Source organism: Macadamia integrifolia, chromosome 3 (assembly GCF_013358625.1).
Source record: "Macadamia integrifolia cultivar HAES 741 chromosome 3, SCU_Mint_v3, whole genome shotgun sequence".
In the NCBI taxonomy this organism is placed as follows: domain Eukaryota; kingdom Viridiplantae; phylum Streptophyta; class Magnoliopsida; order Proteales; family Proteaceae; genus Macadamia; species Macadamia integrifolia.
Genome location: NC_056559.1, coordinates 11,302,800 through 11,319,203, shown reverse-complemented (window position 1 = coordinate 11,319,203; position 16,404 = coordinate 11,302,800). Strand labels below are relative to the sequence as shown.

Sequence of the window (16,404 nt, the reverse complement as noted above, 5' to 3'; positions counted from 1 at the left end):
CCCCCCCCCCCCTCCCCTTTTTTTCTCTTGTAATTCAGTTGAAAAGGACTAAGAGGTTGACAACTGATACTCCAAAAAAGTCATGTATGTCATGGATCATTTAATACCTCTCCTTATCTATCCTGGTGGAGAGCTTGGCTACGTTAGTGGTTGTTTTCCAAACGATGGTTATGTGTGGCTCTGTTTTCCTTATCTCCTTCCCACTCCTCTTCTCCCATTTCTCTACAAAACCCTTCTCTCAGCTATTGTTCATTAATCCATGGGAGTTGGAGAATTGGAGAGTTGGGGCATTTACCTTTCTCCAATCTCCATCCCCTCTATGGCTTCTCAGTTTAATTCAATGCCCTTACCAGACATGTCCAGGAAAGAGAATGGACAGCCACATGAGGAGGACTCGGCAAGACATGAGCTGCAGCTCTCAGACTTGCTGTTATCAGATACAATTAGAGAACTCCATGAGACCATCAACAATGAATGGGACTCCCTTCAACGTACTGCATGCCAGACGGCGGCCGGGAGAGCCTTGTGGAAGCATGTGACCCATGACCCACTTGCAGAGGTTCTGGCTGGAGAGACCTACCTGAGAAGCCTCCATGAGAAGATGACAAGAGACCGACTCAATAGTGCCCGTGAAGTTTCTGGAGTCATTCTTGCTGTCCGAACCCTCTGGTTTGATGCAAAGCTTGAAGCAGCTCTCAACTCTTTTAATGGTGGAGATGCCCAGGTTGTTCTACTGGGTGCAGGTTCGTAATTGCTCTGTTATAATCTCTCTCAATTAATAATCCCACATTAGATATGAGTAGCCCAATGTGGAGACTTATATGCACTTGGATGCTAGTCCTTAAAGGTTAACTTTTAAGGATGAGTTCTATCCAAGTACCTAAACAAGTAGTAGGAATATAAAATTTGATTCAGAGTCTGTTAAATTGTAGGAATGGATGCCAGGGCATACCGTCTGAGCTACTTGAAAGGAATCAATGTTTTTGAGGTTGATTTCCCTGAGCTCCTTCACATGAAGGCCACTCTTCTACAAGCAGCCATAGGATCCACCAATGAACATGAACAACTGAAAATGATAGCTAAATCCCTAACCCGAGTAGCTGCTGATATCAGAGAAGATGACTGGTCCGAAAAGCTTCAAAGATCTGGTTTCTTTCCTGAGAGGAATACAGTTTGGGTTCTTGAAGGGATCCTTTATTACCTCTCCCACCCCCAAGCATTGCAGGTACTGAAGACCATAGCAGCCAATTGCACTTTGACTCACACAGTCCTCCTTGCTGACTTCATGAACAAGTCGTCCACCACACTCTCCCAGTCAACTTACCACTTCTATAGTGACTGGCCTGAACATCTTTTGCCATCTCTTGGATTTTCTGATGTGAAGCTTTCACAGGTTGGAGACCCAGATGCCAATTTTGGACTCATGCATGACCCCCTAAATCTATTCAACAAGATCAGAAACCTGCCCAGGTCAGTCCAAATACACCCAGATGATGGAACTCCATGTAACCGCCTCTACTTGGTGCAGGCCACAGGCTCACCCAACCATAGCATTCCATAGAAGGTCAACTTCTTATAAATACAGACACCACACATGAGTTCAAAGGTAATTAATTGTAGGCATTAGCAGCAGTGTTTATTGTGGCATTAGGAATACCAAATGCATCCTTAAACTAGCTAGAGAAGTATATATATAATGGATATTTTTTGTTTCCTGGACAAGCTTCACAACTTGATGATTGAAGTGTACATCAGCTTACCTTCTTTCTACTTTCTTTTCCTCTTCTATAAACCCCTCCACACCCCACCCCCTTTTCCTTTTCCTTTTTCCCCTCCTCCTTCCTCTCCCTTCTACTTCTTTCTTCTAATATCTTTTTCCCTCAACAGTAGTATTGGTTTTGGCCACAGCCAATATCGATATCAATACCTACGTAGACTGGGCCACAACGGAGTGTTTTGTCCTCGGTGTTTTAGACCATTTTACCCTCCTTGTATCAATGCCAACACTATGCTATCAGTGGATTCAGATCCTCTCCAGCCATTCCAGCAATACACAAAACCTCGAGAGGAAGAGGTCTCATTGCACCCTGACCCAGTGCCGTGTTAATCAGACACGCTATTCTGATTCTTGCCAGGTGTCAAGCATCCACACCTAGTGCCACTTTAGTCAGACTAACGTCTTGGCATGTGTCATGCGACACTATAAGCGTATTATAGTGAGTGTCACAGGTGGACACTTCAATAATTCACCTCACTAAGCTGGAAAACAGTGGGTCCTCCCACGTGGAATGCCAGAAAATCTTTTCGTGGCTTATTTTAGTCACACACCTAGACTATGGACAAAATAACTTTCGGCCGAAGCTTATCAATTTTTGACACACACCCCACACCTTATTAGGTTGTTCAGTTGTCATACTCGGTTGGTTTGATGCCCATTCGACGCCATCTCCATCAAGGCCCATCAGCATCCCTCAACCACAATTTGTTGCAATTTGGTGTCCGCCATCTATAAAGGAGATCTCTTTATTCTTTGAGGACACCATGAAATATGCAAAGAAATATAAAGATATATTAGTTTGTGAGTGTTTTGTATTTTGGAAATTCTGTGAGTGTTCTGTAAACATTTCAAGTATTGTGCTATCCACAACTGTTCGTGTTCAAGTCTGTAAATTGAAGTTTCTTATGTAAATTTGTATTCCTTACCTTTGATTTCGTGTATTATGTTTGCTATTAGAAAATTAAAAAGAAGAGCTTGTTTCATTAGATAATTTGATTAATATTTCTTTTGATTATATTGAATTTTATCTTTATCTTGTCACTGTATATCCTAGCAACTACGCTAAAGAACTTCATAGACGAGAAATCACTGAGTTGGCTAACTTGCAGGCTAAGAAAAGACAGCTCCTCAGCCTGATAGCTTCCCTCACTGCCTAAATCCGATTTTCTCTTCATCCTGGTTGTAAATGGTATTAGAGCCAAGTTTGAACAGGTGCCAAAGTAATAAGGACCATTAAGTTGGTAGTGTTTCACCCTTTGTCATATAGACCTACACCCAAGTCGTGTCGACCTACACCCAAGTCGTACTCATCCGTGTTGCCACAGATAGGCTTTTGAAGGCGAAATAGTATTGACAGTAGGCGGGATTGACAATAGGATATATTAACCAAAACCCTTATTGACTCGAACCTCAAAGACTATGGCTTTATACTTTCGCTCCAGCTCAAGGAGATCTCCATCTTCTGAAGCTAGCACCTACGGAAGGACTAATGACAGTCCACAATTCCGAAGAAGTGGTTTTTCGCAATCTTGAAGTTGCTATTAACAATTATACCATTCCCAAAATACCTGAATCCGAGGTATATCATAAAGGCACTTTCGCATTTCATAGTGACTATGTTATTAAGACATGCGAAAGCACTCAAGCTCTTGCTTATGATCAAGAGTAAATTCAGCTTTTGACCAGCTCCCAGATTCAGAGGCCTAGAGAGCGTGGATTTTTAAGTTCATCCACATCGGCCTAGTTCAGGTCGCCTTGAAACCCTTAACTCTTCCAGGGTTGAATAGTGCAGTTTTTGCTGCCATAAGAGACGCGAGAATGAATAATTTTAATGAATCTCTAATGGGTCTTATTGAGACCAGCCTCTGTGAAGGACCCGTCTATTTTCAAAGTAGACCAAATTTACCTATGTCCCTCATAGATCCAAATATATTAAATGGTGTTGTTATTACCTTAAGGACTTTTGGATACGATATTCTCCCAGGAACTCAGAATATTGCAGTGATCTATTGTATCTATTACAAGGCAATGACCACCTGTGCACCAAATGCTAAGGTTATAGATCCAAAAGGTCAAACCGTCTGTTTTCAGGCAGGCCAATTCTTAAAGATCTCAATTTTTGTGCCCCGATGTATCAGATGGTCAGAAGTAAATCTTCTTGACTCTTGGACCTTAACCTCTGTGGCTCAACCTCAGCCACCCATGAGAACCTCTCCATCATGCATTACTCAGCTTCCTTCTGGTGATGTTGAAATTACTTTCGATCGTAGACCTAATGATTCAAGAAGATCTACCTCTTCTGTAATTTCTTCTTCTTCTGAATATTTTTTGTTTCAAGCACCTTCCTGTGCTTCTACCACTAGAGTTCAGAATGAGAATTATGATGGAATTATAAATCTTCAGGGTACTAACCGTACACCTTTCTAGGTTAATCAACCTGTTTATGGTCCTCTGCAAAGAGAACAATCACAGGCTCAATTCCAGCCTCCTCTTGCTCCAATTAATAGGGAAACTGGGTCTTCTTCTCCAACCCCTTCTGATATGCAAGCCCCTTCAAGAATTATGATGCTTCATATCACTGAAGAACCCAAATTCCAAATTAATAAGAAATTCGTAATTTAGGAGTTTAGATCCACTAAGAACGAAGGAAAAAAGAAAACTATTTGAAGAGCATTATTGTTTTAGTTCTGAGCGGCAAGAGCTTCATGAAAAATGGGTTTCTCATATGGAAACTCATCAAATAAATCTGCCCTTTTTTCAGTGGTTAAAAATTTATCTTCTTAATAAATCCTCTAACCCTCATCAGGTTAGTGAGATTAAGAAGGTAACAACCACTTATGTTTCTAAAGAAGGAATCGAACTTGAATCTGTTAACCCTCCTTTTCAAGCCTTAAAAATAGGCAGTAATAAGATGGTTGTTCCTCTTAAAACTTCAAGCCATACCGCCTCTCCTCTGACTGAATCTCATCTTAGTCAAGTTGTTGAACAAAATAACTTTACTAATTTATGTCTTCAGTCTATTGGAAACCAAACTGATCGTATTGAGACGATAGTAGACTCATTAAAGGCTTCTACTCCGTCTACTTCTCATGCTAAAATTGAGCATCTCTGGCCAACTTTTGCTTCTCAACCTAGAAGCAAGCCAGAAACTGCTTCTCAACCAAGAAGCAACCAATCTGTCCTCTTCAAACCTCCTCCAACTTTAGATATCCCAAAAAAGAAAACTAAGTCTAACATTCTTGATGAGATTGTTACCTGACTCTAAAAACTCCAGGTATCTAAAAGTAAATTTGAAGAAAGACAGGCCCTAACTCTTTCTCTGGCCGAACCTTCTGATTCTGAAATTGACCTATTAGAGAAAGAATTTCAGTCTATGCTACCTCAACAAGCAGCGATTCTTAAGTCCCTTCCTCAACTTAACCAAGTTATGAGGAAAGCTCGAAAAATTTTGCCTACCGCTCCAACAAACTATTATTACCCTCGACCCTCGACTGTCGACCTTCAATTTGAAGTCGAAGGAGAACCTGTAAATTTTTCGATTGATGGTAATACTATTTTTTAGTGGAATATTGATGGTTTACCTGAATACCAAATCATCAATCTTTTGAACAGATGTTTATGTATGCTATAGCGGCAAAACTCAATCATTCATCTGATTCTGAGGTTGCTAAAATGATAGCAACAGGATTTTTCGGCCAACTTCGTGGTTGGTGGGATTTCTATCTGTCTGAAGAAGTTAGATAGCAAATTATAAATGCGGTGACCCGTATTCCTCAACAACTTACTGAACTAGCTGATGGTAATTTTGCCCAGCGAACTGTTTATGTCGACCAAGAAGATGCGGTTAATACTTTGGTCTACACTATAACTCTTTATTTTGTTGGACCAGCTGAAATTCTAGCTGATCGAATAAGAGAACTTATGAATTTTCGTTGTCCTACACTATCTCATTATAGATGGTATAAAGACGTCTTTTTTGCTAAAGTCTTTTCTAAAGAGGACTGCAATAATTCCATACGGAAAGAAAAGTTCATCTCTGGTCTACCTCCTTTATTCGCTCAAAAGGTAAGATATAGACTTAAGGCAAAGCATAATGGCACTATTCCCTTCGAGCAATATACCTACGGGGAATTAGCTACTGAATATGCAATGAAGGTCTTCAACTCTGCACAGACCTAAAACTCAAGAAACAACTGTCTAAAGAAAGACAAGCTGGATTCAGAGAACTTTGAGATTTCTATGAACAATTTGGGTTCGAAAAAGTTTGTCTTCCAGGCTCTAAGAAAAACCATTAGAAACTCTCTAAGTTTTCCAAGCCTAAATACCAGGCCACACACTATAAAGCTAAAACTAAGCGCTTCTTCAAGAAACGCTTTTCAGAATCTCGTCCTCAAAACACTTTTCCTACTAAACCTCCTGTTTGTTATAAATGTGGAAAAGTAGGACATTATAAGAATAACTGTCGAACTAAAGCTAGAATCAATGCTTTAGAAATTGATGACTCTCAGAAGCAAAATCTTGAAAAGGTCTTGCTATACAGCTCTTCTGACCCTGAGCCAGACTCCGAGTCTAGCTCAGATCAAGAAATTGCTCAACTTGAGTTCGACAGTGATTCTTCTGAGTCTAACTCTCAGATTCCCCATTGTAGTTGTGATCCTTACCAGGCTATGTTGAAAGAAAATGGTTTGATGGTGAATCATTTCTTTTAAAAACCATTAACCAAGTAAATGATCCTATAACTAAGGTTCAAACTTGGCTCTGATACCATTTACAACCAGGATCAAAAGAAAATCGGATTTAGGCAACGAGGGAAGCTATCAGGCTGAGGAGCTGTCTTTTCTTAGCCTGCAAGTTAGCCAACTCAGTGATTTCTCATCCATGAAGTTCTTTAGCGTAGTTGCTAAGATATACAGTGACAAGATAAAGATAAAATTCAATATAATCAAAAGAAATATTAATCAAATTATCTAATGAAACAAGCTCTTCTTTTAATTTTCTAATAGCAAACATAATACTCGAAATCAAAGGCAAGGAATACAAACTTACATAAGAAACTTCAATTTACAGACTTGAACACGAACAGTTGTGGATAGCACAACATTTGAAATGTTTACAGAACACTCACAAAATTTCCAAAATACAAAACACTCACAAAATTTCCAAAATACAAAACACTCACAAACTAATCTATCTTTCTATTTCTTTGCATAATGAAGAGATCTCCTTTATAGATGGCGGACACCAAATTGCAACAAATTATGGTTGAGGGATGCTGAAGGGCCTTGATAGAGATGGCATCGAATGGACATCCAACCAACCGAGTATGATAACTGAACAACCTCAAGATAAGGTGTTCTTTTCTGAAAGAGGGTACACCTAATAAGGTGTGGGGTGTGTGTCGGAAACTGATAAGCTTCGGCCGAAAGTTATTTTGTCCGTAGTCCAGGTGTGTGACTAAAATAAGCCACGAAAAGATTCTCTGGCATTCCACGTGGGAGGACTGTTTTCCAGAAGAGTCTTAATGAGGTGAGTTATTAAAGTGTCCACCTGTGACACTCACTATAATATGCTTATAGTGTCGCGTGACTCATGCCAAGACGTCAGTCTGACTAAAGTGGCACTAGGTGTGGATACTTGACACCTGACAAAAATCAGAATAGCGTGTCTGATTAACACGGCACTGGGTCAGGGTGCAATGAGACCTCTTCCTCGGGGTTTTTTTTTTTTTTTTTTTGACAAGGGGCCTTAATAATCAGGCTGTTGAGCGCATTGACTACCATCATCCGAAGGAGGAAGAGTGGAGGAAGATGAGGATGGGGCAGGGTCGTCGGATTGAAGATTAAATCCGATAGCTGTGAGAATGCGCTCCTGGATCTGCTCATCAGATAAATACGGAAGACGACGCCGAGCAGCTTGAAACATATTATAAAAAGGCGTCTGGGCAGCCGTTAAAGAAGGTGTAAGGGGCAGATTGGCACCAATGCCTCGTTTAGGCACAAAACGGGAACCATTTAATGGTGAAATGTCAAATTTATCCCACCATTTGACAGATAGATGTCGCTCCAAATAAGAAACATAGTTCCATTCTTCAAATTCATCAGTAGTCATTTGATACTTCCATTGAAGGATCCAGGGTACTTCGTATAAGATAAAAAATTAAACGAAGAGAGCCCGAGAATCTAGAGGTTGATTGAAGTCTTTAAACTCGAACTTGAAAAATAGGGTCCTCAATTTTTTGTTGTATGCTCTTTTGTTGGATTTCAGATGATAGAGAGTATATGAACTTTTCTTTGGACTGAACTTGAGCTCGGATTTCATTCACTGTATGAACCTTGGGAGGTTCGATGAAATGAAAGGTGATAGGATGATTTTGAATCACCGAGTGAAGACCGATTGTGTCAATTTGTAATGGATACAGCTGGGATAGAGATGGAGTACCAAGAAGTACAAATTGAGAGTCCTTTTACCATTATAAAAGGAGTCTTCAGGCAGTGTCCATTATTACAGATAGAAGCAGAAGGGAGTTTATACTCAACCTGCATTCTATATCCATCAGTAGTAACCAATTTTTGAGTGGTCTTCGTAAAATATTTAGAAGGTACCAGTCATTCATTAATACAATTTATATCTGCGCCTGAATCAATTAAGGCGATAGTCTTTAGGCTAAACTCATAATTAACAACGATGTCAATCATCACATGCCATCGATGAGTTTGAACCTGTTGGATAGTTAAGATTTGAGCGTCATCAGAAGAAACTGCAGCAGGAGTCGCAGAGGTACTAGCTATTATATTTTGAGTTGCTAGTAGATCCTTGAAGGAAGCTTCTTCGTCAGAGACTTGCTCAATTAATTTGTTTTCATTATAAAGTTCAAGAATCTGAATTCTTTGTTTAAGATCTCGAACTTCAGTTTTAACTTCATTGAGGTCCTTATGAAGTTCCTGAATAGTAGGTTCTCGGGTGTGAGAAGTAGCTTTAGCCCGATTGATTATAGTTTTAAAACTATAATCTTGAACCGCAGGTTTTTAAGGAACTGGGCTAGGCCTAGTATTATCCTTTTCTAAGGTGATATACTCATGGAAGAGTTGAGCCTTAGTTATAGGATCATTTACTTGGTCAATGGTTTTTAAAAGAAATGATTCTTCAGATGAAAGAACCATCAAACCATTTTCTTTCAACATAGCCTAGTAAGGATCACCAGACACGCTATTCTGATTCTTGCCAGGTGTCAAGCATCCACACCTAGTGCCACTTTAGTCAGACTGACGTCTTGGCATGCGTCACGCGACACTATAAGCGTATTATAGTGAGTGTCACAGGTGGACACTTTAATAATTCACCTCACTAAGACTCTTCTGGAAAACAGTGGGTCCTCTCACGTGAAATGCCAGAGAATCTTTTCGTGGCTTATTTTAGTCACACACCTGGACTACGAACAAAATAACTTTCGGCCGAAGCTTATCAGTTTCTAACACACACCCCACACCTTATTAGGTGTACCCTCTTTCAAAAAAGAACACCTTATCTTGAGGTTGTTCAGTTGTCATACTCGGTTGGTTAGATGCCCATTCGACGCCATCTCCATCAAGGCCCATCAGCATCCCTTAACCACAATTTATTGTAATTTGGTGTCCTCCATCTATAAAGGAGATCTCTTCATTCTTTGAGGACACCACGAAATATGCAAAGAAATAGAAAGATAGATTAGTTTGAGTGTTCTGTATTTTGGAAATTCTGTGAGTGTTCTGTAAACATTTCAAGTATTGTGCTATCCACAACTGTTCATGTTCAAGTCTATAAATTGAAGTTTCTTATGTAAGTTTGTATTCCTTAACTTTGATTTCGTGTATTATGTTTGCTATTAGAAAATTAAAAGAAGAGCTTATTTCATTAGATAATTTGATTAATATTTCTTTTGATTATTTTGAATTTTATCTTTATCTTGTCACTGTATATCCTAGCAACTACGCTAAAGAACTTAATGGTCCTCTCCAGCTACCCCCCAACTGAGAGGATCTAAATCTGTAGCAAAAGTGGGGTAATGCGGTGTGTCTCCACAGTAACATTCCATGTTTAATAGATCTTCTATCAGGCAACACTCCACCAACCTCGGGCTTAGGTAGGGCTGCCCTCTAAGACCATACCTATTCATAAGTTTCAGATGCCTTGTTATTATATGCCTAATAACAGGACGCAAATGTTGTGATACGATGCAATATTGAAGTGTTTTGATATACACTCTCAGAATAGATTATAGGTATAGAAAGTATAATAAATCCCAATTATTAATTATTTTCTATTTTCTATTTTCTTAATTCATAATGCATTCTAGACCCAAAATCGATTTCAAGAATGCATAACAAACATAGCCTCAACGTCAATATCATTCGGCTTCGTAGCATGAAATATATATTGCAACTACTTAAAGGTACTTCTTGTTGTCACCAAAGTGGTGAATGAAGTGGGAAGTAGTAACTTTATTCATTTTGCCACTTCTATTATTACCAAAAGTTATTTACACGTGACAAAAATTAAAGATTTGGTCACCATTCTAGTAGGAGACTAGAAGAAGAAAAGGAGGGGGAGGGGAGGGGAGGGGAAAGAAAAAGAAGAATTGCAAGTCTGCTGCAAGGGCAAACAATCTTCCAAATAATGTCTAGAAAATTCAATAGAGCTCCAAAGTGCTCCTAAAAATTCAATTATTCTTCTGGAAATCTTGTCTAAATGCCATTAGAGTTCAAATGCTGTTGGAGTTCAGGTAAATCTTAAGCAAAGAAGAATAGCTCAACACAAAATCATGCCTTTGTTGTGGACAGGGTAACGAATCTGTTGAGCATGCTCTCTTGGAATGCACCATGCCGGAATAGCTTGGTTTGCTTCTTGTGTTTCAGTGAGAATGGCAGCTTACCCTAGTCGGCCAATGGTGGAGTAGGCGCTCACTTGGGGAACTGATTCAGGACTGACTGAGAAGAAGTAACGAGAGCACTTATCTTCACATGCAATCTTTGTGTGGGAGATCAGGAAGTAAGGAAATGCAAGAATTTTTAAGATGTCAATTCTGACCTTCAAACTTTGGATAGAGCTTGTTAATAGAAGTATGGAGGAGGATTTATGTCTGTCCACAAGCACGTCACCCTTTCCAGGCACGGAGAGGTTTGTTCCCCTACTGATGAGGGAAGGATGAGGTGCTTCTTGATATATACAGAAGCAACGCTGGCCTCACACCCAAAGGCCAAGTGCTTGGGTTTCCTTAAATTAAATGACCAATTGCCAGTTGCCTCTATTTGCCCTGATCATCTATTCCCTAGCTCGGCACTTATAAGCTCTTGGCCCTCAGGCTTGGAATGAAGTCAGCAGTTAGTATCCTGAGGATCTTCAGATTGTACTTCGTTTTATGTCTTCACAATGCCGTCCTCCTTTGAGAGACGTTTGCACTCAATAACAATATCAAGAATGATACAAACATCCTCTGGGATTGAGAGAGAACCAAAAAAATCTAAGATTAAAATGCATTCCTTCCCCTCGTAGACTAAAAAGAAAATGTACATCAAAGGTACAATCATATTCAAATATGGAACAACCATGTCTAAAATTCAAGACCCAGATGAAAAACCATGCAGAAACTAATGAGCAACCAACACAGTCATTTCCAATAATATTTCAATTACAAGAATCACATTTATCCAACTACTTCAGTCTGGTCTATGCCAAGAAATAAGGCTGGGTTGTTTAAATTATTATTATTATTATTATTTTTTAATGTGTATATAATGATAATACTAATAATAATAATAATTAAAACACACACACACACACACACACACACACACACAGCATCTTTGCAAATGCACAAACACAGTTTTTCCCCTGACAAAGACGAGCCAAAGATATGATAGAAATTAACGAAGATACAAAACAGCGCCATGTTACAGAACCTAATTTCAGCTTTTCCTTCAATAAAACAGAAGCATCCACAAAACCTCCAGGCACATTATACAACAGAAATATTTTAACTGAGAAAAGAATGGGAGCTAATTTCAGATCTCAAGACAATCCTTAATACCCTGTTCAAACTTATCCAGAGAAGATAACGTATTCATGAGTGCATCTGCAACCTTTTGTCTGCAGCACGGAGACGAGTATATTGATATTAAATAAGAAATGTCGAGCCTATTAAACCTGCTGACGCTTCAGGGAAGCTTTTGGCAGCAAAGGAGAGAGGAAAGAATGCACCATATTCCTCATCAATTCATAACCAACATATTTGCAGAAGATAGGTCCAGAAAATAGGTTTGCAACAGAGAACCATATGTCCCAGAAAACCACAGGATCAACTTGGTTTCACAAAATTTTGAGTATAGAATACCAACAATGATTTAGTTGCTTGGATTCTGTTGGATTAGGCCCATAGTGGGACTATTTTTGAACATAAGCCACTAACGTTTTTGGATTTTTCCCCCAAAAACTCTCCCACTCCCCAACCCAAAAAAGATCAAAAGTTCAGCCCACTAAGACAAACAACATTAATTGGGATTAGGTGCTCCCATAACCACCATACAAACAGCACCTCCTATCTTTAATTGATTTATTTATTTTTTCTTCAGGCAAACAATTTTCCTCTACTTATTTTCCTTCTCTTCCACTCATCAACCCTTCTAATTTTAAACCAGTCTTTTCAGTAAATTGTAAAAGGATTGGTCACAGATGGGAAGGTTGCTTGAATGGGAAAGGCTTTCTGGATGGGTAAATGAAACCTTTCTGTTTTGAAAGGTAAAGTAGGTCGCTAGATTGATCCAGACCGGATAGGGATCATGATTAGGTCGAATTGGTTTTAGCTTTTGAAACATTGCCCTGAGCACAGTGACCACCACAAATCTGCCACCTGGCCTTTTTCAGCCACTGTGCCACATAAGCAGATCCCCAGCCCACAATCAAAATGGAAAGCTTTTAGAAGACTAAATCCTCAAAAATTTAATCTAAAATTTCAAGGAAATACTCAGTCAATCCATTCACCCGACCAACTAATACAGTAATATATAGGTCCTTTGGATTTCAAAAGTTATCATGTACCTGTTAGAGGCAAGTTGAATATCGGTTTTGCCAATCACACCATTAAGGAAGGTAAAAGAACTGCAATCACAAAGAAATGAAAAGAACGAAATACCAAAGTACAATCAGGACATATAAACTTCTGTAAGAAATTGTAGGACTAAAGCACAAAACTGTTTTAAGAAAAATACATCTAAAATTATGATTCATCAAATGAAACAAAGAACTACACTGATGCAAAACTGACATTAGAAACCCAAAGCCCGCATCAGAAAGTCCCCTTAAAATGTTACAAACAGATCGATGCATCTGCAACTAATAGATAGAAAAAGAACAGAAAACAAACACGTATACTGGCATTTTGGCCTTGGAGTCAATTATCCTGTGCCAAAATATGGCAATCAAGAGGCGTTGCATTTCCAAATTCATGTGAAAACTTGAGTCACATAAAAGAAGTAAAATCAAGGGAGCAGCTAAGAGTTGATGACCAAGGGGGTGCCCATTTTCTTTATCTCAGTTCTATAACCCACAGGGAAGGGAGATTAACAAGATGTTTCCCACAGAATTAGGATGGGTGCACAAAGTGTCGGAACACTGCTGAAGTTATGACTGAATGACATGCAACACTAAAATTGAAGGTGATGTTTTATCGATGGCTATACAACCAACCATGCTTAAAGGAGAAAAATGTGGGGTGAAGATGATGATAATAATAATAATAACAACAACAAAGTACCAAGTATGAACTCAAATAGAGGTGATTGGAGGACAAGGATTCTTGTAGCCGGCCCCATTGAGTTGGGATAAGACTGAGTTGTTGTTGTTGTTGAATAATAACAATGAAATTCATGTGTCTTAGCTGTGAATGTTCAGATGGATGATTGACACTATATAAGAATAAGAAATAGATGCATGCGCAAAACTTGGGAATAGCAAAAATAACTTATGAGATAAGAGAAGGTCAATAAAGATGCTGTCTAGAGATGGTAAGGCAATGCTCCCCCTTATGGAGTTCTTTTTTTTTTTTAAAACACATTTTAAAATTACTTAATGAAGATTCCAAATATAGATTTTTTTCCTGGTAGGTGTATGGTTTTGTTAACACTTGAGATGTATGGGATTAGCTTTACTCCACCAAAAATAACCAAAACAAAAACACGATTTACAAACAGGTTTGGATTTTGTCAAGGGTTTTAAGAAAGGGCTTTGAGAAGGAATCAAGGAACAAGGAAGAACCACTGATCCAGGTGACCATTTTGCTCCGGTAGCGGTGAGCTTGCTTCGGCAGTGGTGAGCTTCATTCTTCTTTGATAGGAGTAGAAATATAATGGATGACCTTAGGGCATAGGCATTCATTTTGGCATCATAGAGGTAAGTATAATAAATACTTGTATTTTTTATGTCTTCTTTTCTTTATATTTATAATTTTGTTTCGTAATTATGTATTTATATTATATGTTAATATAATATGATGATTGATGATTGAATATTGATGATTGATGATTGATGATGATGAAGATAAACTTAATTTATTCACTTTATTGATTTGTTTTCTTGATGAAAATCTTACATTGATATGAATATGAACCTTTAATATTTATTTAACATATGAGTAATAGGATTCAACTAGGATTTGAACTAAATATATTCGTTTTATAAAAGAATTACATAGGAACGCATTAGTCGATAAGGCGACGCTTTATACCCGCCTTATCGCTAAGGCGCTCCAAAAGACCCTCAAACGCCTCCGTCCCCTTACCACCTTCAAAACTATGGACCAATGACAGCAATACTGAGAAATCATGGAGAGCAAGTTGATGGCATTGAGAGGAAAAGGGGAAGGCCAAAAGTGACCTAGGTAGCAATAGAAGGTATGAGTGCTTATGATTGAACAGAAGATATGGCCCTGGTTACAGAGGATTGGCTGAGATAATTTGCACAGTTGCACCCAAGCAGTAGGGATGAGGTAATAGTTGAGTTGGGTACAGACAGGATACAAGTAAAATGGTGGAGACATATCCATGAATTAAATTCTAAAGCTTGAAAGAAATAAGAGAAGGAAAGCAAGTATTACCTTATAAGATCATCCAGCATAGCTTCAGTTTCCAACTTTACAGGATTCTTATTTTCAAGTAATGAAGATGCATTATTCACAAGCAACCTAAATGTGCATACCTGCACATTATGATTCGATCATATCTGAACTTGGTTCAATATAATATAAATAATAATAACAAGTAATACAATAACAACAGTTAAAGTTAATAAACACCAACCCTATTAGTATAAACCATAAGCTACTCTATCCTAATTATCTGAGACTCCCATAATAACATCATGGCACCTTGGATTCATTTCTTGAAACCAATTCTTTAGAAATGCAATGGCATCATAAATTAAGCAAAGAAACAGAAATAATTCCCGTAGCTTAGCAATAAATACAGGTAAAAAAAAAAAAAAATCGTTGAAGCAAACAGAGCATTACATTTACGCAACAACATGAGGAGATTAGACTTAGGGCTAGCGTATAATTTTCCTTTTGACAAGCAAAAATCCCTAGTTAAAAAAGAGAAATCAAACCTCAACTCCCGTATTAGATTGAAACGACACGAACGAATTCCTCTCCTGTGGAACACAGTCCCTTGCAGCAGACCTAAGTAATCCCTGAACTTCTCCCAAGTCCACGCTCAAATAATCAAAATCACTTGCCGCTGGCAAAACCTGACAGAATTAAGCTCAAAGCTACAAGTAAATCCAAAAGAAAAAAAAAGTACAGAACGAAGGAAACAGAACATACTTAATAGAAGGTAGACACGGTGGAGGCTCTCTCGTGAGGCATCAATAGGGGCCAAGAGGAATTTTGAAGCTTTCTTCTTCTGCTCTTTCAGCCATTCCTTGGGTCCTGCTGCGTGGATTATAGGAATCAACAAGACTTTTCTAAGGAATAAGGGCGAGTTAGAAGTGAAGAAATTAATAAAGTGATGTTGAGCCTGTACAGAATCCGATGGAGAATGCGGAGGCGGAAAGGGGCTGATAAAGCGAGGGGATTACAGCGAGCAGTGACAGTAAAGAAACGTTTCGGCGAGTAGTTTGGACTTTAGATGGAGAGCTTCGAAGCGATTGCTGCTCTTCTTTCACCGCCACCTGGGTTGAATTGGCAGGAAGGAACGCGCGGGGGCGGCTGAGTGCAGATGAGATAAGGCAGACTCCGGCAGCCATTGTGGATCTTCCGACTCTTTCCAACGACGAACACGACGCATGGGGTTGGGGAGCGCAAACACCATATCCATATGTCCTCATCCGTTACAAGAACGCGAATCGCTACAGCGTAGGCGACGCCTGGACATATTCACTTCCTGTGGTGGAGTAGCGTGGTCCCTATGCGTGCGTGGGGTCAATGGAAGCGTGAAACTCATCTATAGAGTCATTTGCATTTCACGGAGCCATTTTGAGTAATTTGGGTCTGCTGCATGTATGCATATAGAAATACATGTGACGATGCAACACCTATCTCTTTCATCTTTCTAATAGTAGAAAGTGAAATAGGAGTTGGATCATCTCATGAACATCCAAGTGAA

General features: G+C 39.0%; 2 protein-coding genes across 6 annotated transcripts in view; one reads left to right on the top strand and one right to left on the bottom strand.

Annotated features, from left to right (window-relative positions):
- LOC122073826 overlaps positions 1-16,176 on the bottom strand; it is a 20,767-nt gene extending 4,591 nt beyond the window's left edge. The window contains exons 1-6 of one of the 4 annotated variants that reach the window (XM_042638479.1): positions 15,823-16,175; positions 15,624-15,731; positions 15,407-15,537; positions 14,901-15,001; positions 12,848-12,907; positions 10,254-11,246 (exon numbers count right to left, since the gene is read on the bottom strand). In XM_042638479.1, the coding sequence (XP_042494413.1) occupies positions 11,225-11,246; positions 12,848-12,907; positions 14,901-15,001; positions 15,407-15,537; positions 15,624-15,731; positions 15,823-16,126 (726 nt within the window). In that variant the 5' untranslated portion in view covers positions 16,127-16,175 and the 3' untranslated portion in view covers positions 10,254-11,224. Of the gene's footprint in view, positions 1-10,253; positions 11,247-11,703; positions 11,900-12,847; positions 12,908-14,900; positions 15,002-15,406; positions 15,538-15,623; positions 15,732-15,822 lie in introns of those variants that run through there. The other 3 variants (XM_042638478.1, XM_042638476.1, XM_042638477.1) reach the window with 3 other exon arrangements.
- On the top strand, positions 134-2,704 carry LOC122073825 (putative S-adenosyl-L-methionine-dependent methyltransferase Mjls_1072). 2 transcript variants are annotated; one of them, XM_042638475.1, is made up of 3 exons: positions 134-743; positions 933-1,225; positions 1,394-2,704. In XM_042638475.1, exons 1-3 carry the CDS (start codon positions 260-262, stop codon positions 1,559-1,561), a joined length of 945 nt encoding a protein of 314 aa, XP_042494409.1. In that variant the 5' UTR covers positions 134-259; the 3' UTR covers positions 1,562-2,704. The 2 variants fall into 2 exon arrangements, with proteins under 2 accessions (XP_042494409.1, XP_042494408.1); XM_042638474.1 differs by having other exon boundaries at positions 141-743; positions 933-1,606; positions 2,399-2,704.
- Positions 16,177-16,404: the final 228 nt, after the last annotated feature.

Excerpts from the sequence above, each read along its gene's own strand:
- LOC122073825 (XM_042638474.1), top strand. The coding sequence starts at position 260 with ATGGGAGTTGGAGAATTGGAGAGTTGGGGCATTTACCTTTCTCCAATC. Across the intron at positions 744-932 it reads GGTTGTTCTACTGGGTGCAG|GAATGGATGCCAGGGCATAC; the intron begins GTTCGTAATTGC and ends GTTAAATTGTAG.